Source organism: Sinocyclocheilus grahami, unplaced genomic scaffold (assembly GCF_001515645.1).
Source record: "Sinocyclocheilus grahami isolate Dianchi unplaced genomic scaffold, SAMN03320097.WGS_v1.1 scaffold1265.1, whole genome shotgun sequence".
Taxonomy (NCBI): Eukaryota; Metazoa; Chordata; class Actinopteri; order Cypriniformes; family Cyprinidae; genus Sinocyclocheilus; species Sinocyclocheilus grahami.
Genome location: NW_015506444.1, coordinates 147,676 through 153,109, shown reverse-complemented (window position 1 = coordinate 153,109; position 5,434 = coordinate 147,676). Strand labels below are relative to the sequence as shown.

The window sequence follows — 5,434 nt, the reverse complement described above, 5'->3', positions numbered from 1 at the left end:
CCAGCACACTTTACTTTTGGGGTGGTACTCTTCAGGTGATGAGCAGTGCCTGGTTTCCTTCAAACATGATGCTTGGAATTGAGGTTCATCAGCCAGAGACTCTTGTTTCTCAGAGTCTGAGAGTCCTTTAGGTGTTTTTATGCAAAATCCAAGTGTGTTTTCATGTGTTTTCACTGTGGAGAAGATTGAGTCTGGCCACTCCGATATAAAGCCCAGATCGGTGGAGTGTTGCAGTGATATTTGTCCTTCTCTAGATTTCTCCCATCTGCATATATGATCATGGAGCTCAACTAGAGTGACCATCATGTTCTTGGTCACCACTCTAACCAAGACCCTTCTCCATCAATTGCTCAGTTTGGCCAGGAGGCCAGCTCTAGGAAGAGTCCTGGTTGTTTCAAACGTCTTCCATTAAGGGTAACAGAGACTACATGCTTCTGTGACCCTTCAAAGAAGCCGTTTTTTTTCTGAAATCTTCCCCAGATGTGTGGCTTGACACAAACCTGTTTCTGAGCTCTACAGGCAGTTCTTTTGACCTCTGGGCTTGGTTTTTGCTCTGATATGCATTATCAGCTGTTAGACCTTTTATTAAGATGTGTGTGCCTTTCCAAATCATACCCATTCAATTAAATTTGCCACAGGTTAACTTCACTCGAAGTGTAGTAACATCTACAAGCAATATGTATGCTCCTGAGCTAAATTTCAACTGTTCCAGATAAGGGTATGAATACTTATGCAATGGAATCATTTAAGTTTTTTATTTGTAATAAATTTGCAAAGATGTTAAAAGCCTGTTTTTTGCTTTACCATTATGGTGTATGGAGTGTAGATTAATGTGGGGAAAAAGTAATTTAAAGCAATTTAACAAAATGTGATAATAAATATACACGGTACACACATATATATTATGCAAGCAACAACTTATTTTGGATGCGATTAATCACGATAAATCGTTTGACAGCACTAATAGAAATAGAAACAAATTTGTCAAATTGCTAGGACTAAAGTTTATGTGGAATTCATACTTTAATGAGAATGATTCAAGAGTTCATATTGAAATCTTTGACTTTTAATTGCAGAATTTATAGGGATGGATGACATTTTCATTTCATGACTAATGTTTTCATTTATATTAGATATTAATTTTGATTTGATTAATTGTGCATGATCATTTCCTCTATTTTTGCTTTTAGATATCCTTTGTAGACATCTAAATCAAGTTGATTTCTACAAACTAATTATCTTATAACACTATTGAATGTAATCTTTTTAAATCTAAAAATAAAAAATACAAAATCGTACTGTACATTTAAAATATGTAATGCTTAATTTCACTTGTACGGGATTTAAATTTTAAGTGTTCTATTCTTTTTTTACATTTATTTAGATAATAATATAGAACTTTAATATCAATCTTTTATTCGTTATTGGTCATAACATCAAAGTTATTATCGGCTTATCTGTATCAGACAAAATTTTAATGTCGAGATATTCCTAAAATATGAGTATTTCCATTTATTCACATTGCTCGCTGGAAGAAACTATTGAGAGAATAAAGAGATTTGCTTTATGGTTGTGTTTTTCCCCTGATAAGTCGTGAAATCGGTTCGACTTTTGCTAGATGTGTTATTTATTTAAATTTTATTTATAAATGTATTTATACGCTTTATTAATATTTTTATTATTGATATAAAATAAACTTGTAGTTTTACTAAAATAAAATAAGTTATGTTTTCAGTTTTCGTTTTATTTATATCGGTTTAGTCAGTCTTTTTCAGTTATTTCAGTTTTTAGTTGTTTTATGTGCTTTTGTCATTTTTATTAGGCTTGTTTGTTTTAATTTTGTAAATAGCTTTAATTGGTTTTTAAGTGGGTATTAATTTTGGTTAACAATAACAACACTAAGTACAGGCTGTTCTTCCAGTGTCCAATGTTGTCTTTACAAATAATATGACTGTGTTCTACTGTCACCCCTAAAACTGAGGCGTCAGTCTATTATCTCTCTCTCTCTCTCTCTCTCTCTCTGTGTGTGTGTGTGTGTGTGTGTGTGTGTGTGTGTGTGTGTGTAAGTGAACTGCATTTCTGCCACCTTTAAGGCTTGCAGAACATCTTTCCATACCCAAAATCAGTCTCTTTGTCTTTCTACACATTTCCCGCTTTTGTTCCCTCCATATGGCATTTATTTATCTTCAATCCCTCTATCCAAAAGAGTGGCCCTCCGTCTATCCTCAGAATGATGATTCACAAGCGGTGCCCAGAGTAATGCCGTGTCACGCGCCATCTCTCTCCTCCCTCCTCACCCGCTGTGTCCGTGGCAACAAAATGCATTCAGTGTTTGTCTTTATTACTCAACTTAAATGGGTACAATGAGGTCTTACGGCTGCGACGTAACCAATGCCAGCTTTGGGCTGAATGGAACAGGTTGCACATTAACTGGTTTTGGGCCAAAAACATCTCTGTTTCACTCTGGCCCTCTGTGGTGAAGGACAATGCAAATGCTTCATAAATGTGCACTTAACCAGACTTTTTTGTAAATAGGGATAATGTAGTGTATGTAATGTAATGGGATAATGTATAGACAGCTGGTCATTATTGCTAAATAAATCTTTTAAAACTGTATTTGTTCTGCAGTGACTGTATTTTTAAAGTTCTTCCATCACTTCTGTGTCTGCAGAGCTCCAGAGATCATCCTGGGTCTGCCGTTCTGTGAGGCCATAGACATGTGGTCCCTGGGTTGTGTCATTGCTGAGCTGTTCCTGGGCTGGCCACTCTACCCCGGAGCATCTGAGTATGACCAGGTAAGACTTGTCTAATTCTTCAATGGATTATAATGGAAACAGTATAGAGCTGGGAGATGAAGTCATTCAAGTTTTCATATACTGTATGCGCTGACTTTCAGCTTGTCTGAGGTTTCCACCATTAGTACATTTGAGGGGATTTGTTGTACTGTATTTTGGCTGTTCCCATGTGCCTGTTACCAAGGATGGATTGGGACACTCGGGGCGCCAGCCTCTATGGAGACCCTCCCTTGATGCCCTGCACTGTATAAATATAGCAGAAAAACAAGATGTCTTGTTACTGTATATACATGCAAACATTATGGTCAGTATGTTTTCTGTTTTTTTGAAAGAAAGTAATTAATTTATTTAGCAAAGGTGTGTTAAATTGATTAAAAGTGACAGTAAAGAAAATGTTAAAAAAGAGAGAAATTGACCATTTTATTCATCATACATTAGGGTGATAAAAAGTGAGTGAAGACATTTAAAATTTTTCAAAACATTTCTATTTAATGCATTCGCTTTAATGAATTTAATAAAACTATTTGATAAAAGCAAATAAATGCTGTTCATTGAACTTTCTATTTATCAAAGATAAATATCCTGAAAAAAAATGTATCACCATTTCCACACAAAATATGAAGCAGCACAACTCTTTTCAACATTAATCATAATCAGAAATGTTTATTGAGCATCAAATCAAATTGTAGTGATTTTTGAAAGATCAATAATGTAATGATGCAGAATATTCTGCTTAGCGTCATGGAAATAAATGACATTTTATAATTATATTATAGAAAACATAATTTTTTTTTAAAAATAATATTTCACAATATTGCTGTTTTTTTTTGTTTGTTTTTATCAAATAATTACAGGCTTGATGAGCAGAAGGGATTTATTTCAAAATCATTAATAATTGTAATATTTCCAAACGTTTGGCAGGTACTTTAATACCCTAATAAAATTATATTAATATTTTTATTATATTATATATTATTAATTATTATCATGATTATTAAATACTGCTTTTTATTTTTACAGGACAATAGTATGTATTATTACAATATAAGATATATCTTTTAATGTGATCAAATATATATTTTTAAATAATAAGTGCCGGGGGCGTGGTCAGATTTTCCTGCTTTTTTTGTCTCTAGCCGATCACATGCCTGGTAATTCCAATTTCTTGTTTGGAAATTACATCTTGTATATAAGATAGATTAAGAATATAAGAAATTAAGTAGCAGTTGATATAAATAATCTTAAAAGTCACATTTATAGTATGCACATTTTATATTTAAGACATTGCAACAGTGACAGCACTGTCGACTTATACAGCAATCACTGGCACACATTTAAGCACTGTTTAATATAAATATAAATCAATTATTTTCAAGACCCCTAGCTTTTAGGGGCCCACTGACCCATGCCATAATCCATCCTTGGGTGTTTTTGTTTTGTAATTTAGTGGTCAGTAATGATACAAGTAGATAAATAAATAATGTGTTTCAATTGGAAAATGATTTATGAAATGATATTTCCTGTAAGATATTCATTTAGCGAGATGAATCAGAGGAGTCTTGCTTTTTTTTTATGTGTGTGAGATTGTGTGTATGTTTGGCCCTGCCAAGAGAGCCATCTCCTTTCTCAGAAAATGTCTGCGAAAAAACATCCCTCAAGTACTGTTTGTGCTTAAAGGTGGGGTAAGTGATTTCTGGTAGCCAATGTTGACATTTGAAATCACCAAAACAAACACGCCCCTACCCCAAAAGGGTCTCGCCCCTATTTTGATAGCTCCACCCCACACATACGTACGCTTCCCAGGCAATGATTAGTTCTGTGAAACAAAGCAAAACCAATGTTACACCGTGTCTACACCGGACACGAGTGGTGCGGCGCGACAAAATACTATAGAACTCATTATAATCAGTGATGCTGTCTACACTATAGATATATATACATATCTATGGTCTACACTGGATGCGGCGGGACATGACACGACAAATCCTCAACAGAAAACTGCTGCTGCGTTCTATTTATGACGTATTGACACAAATTTCAAATGATTTTCAACGGTTGCTTTGTCGTGTCCCGTGTACTAGACAAACTTTAGCTGTTGCGGCGCTGACACGGTGTTACTCACCTATCGAGAAGAAACAAAGCAACCTCGGCGTCCAATCGCAGGCCTTTCCGCTCCTTGAGTTCTCTCCAGGGCTGAAAAGCTGATCCGATATTTACACGGGTCCTACTTCTTGCCTTATTGCCTTAAGCCTTCTTTTGTTCCGCAGAAGTTTTCCTCTTTTGTTTTTTATCCGCCATCTCTATCTTTCTGTCGCTCGGCTCGGCTAATGTCCGTCATGAGCACTGAACACGCTCTCCTCCACATCATGAGTAGACACGCTGTAGCGTCTGGACCACTCCAACACACAATATATATTTTGTTAGCTAGATTTCACAAATACTTTGTAACACCCCAGGACGCCGAACAAGACCCTGGTTTCATGGTAACCCGATACATTTACAACCTTGTGGAATGCGAGCCGACTCTTAGCTGCATTCTCCAGAAACAAGGGGCACAAATGCACAGGAGAAATGGACTTTTCTACTAATTAATTCATAGGAAAACCTTCTTTGAATGAACACCCATTTTCTTCAGGCCA

The 5,434-nt window shown here is 35.5% G+C and overlaps 1 protein-coding gene across 2 annotated transcripts in view; it reads left to right on the top strand.

The window, feature by feature from the left end:
- The window catches only part of LOC107568633 (homeodomain-interacting protein kinase 2-like), a 113,917-nt gene that overhangs the window by 80,902 nt on the left and 27,581 nt on the right, over positions 1–5,434 (top strand). For both annotated transcript variants that reach the window (XM_016254606.1, XM_016254604.1), the window contains exon 3: positions 2,672–2,795. In XM_016254606.1, the coding sequence (XP_016110092.1) occupies positions 2,672–2,795 (124 nt within the window). The remainder of the gene's footprint in view (positions 1–2,671; positions 2,796–5,434) is intronic.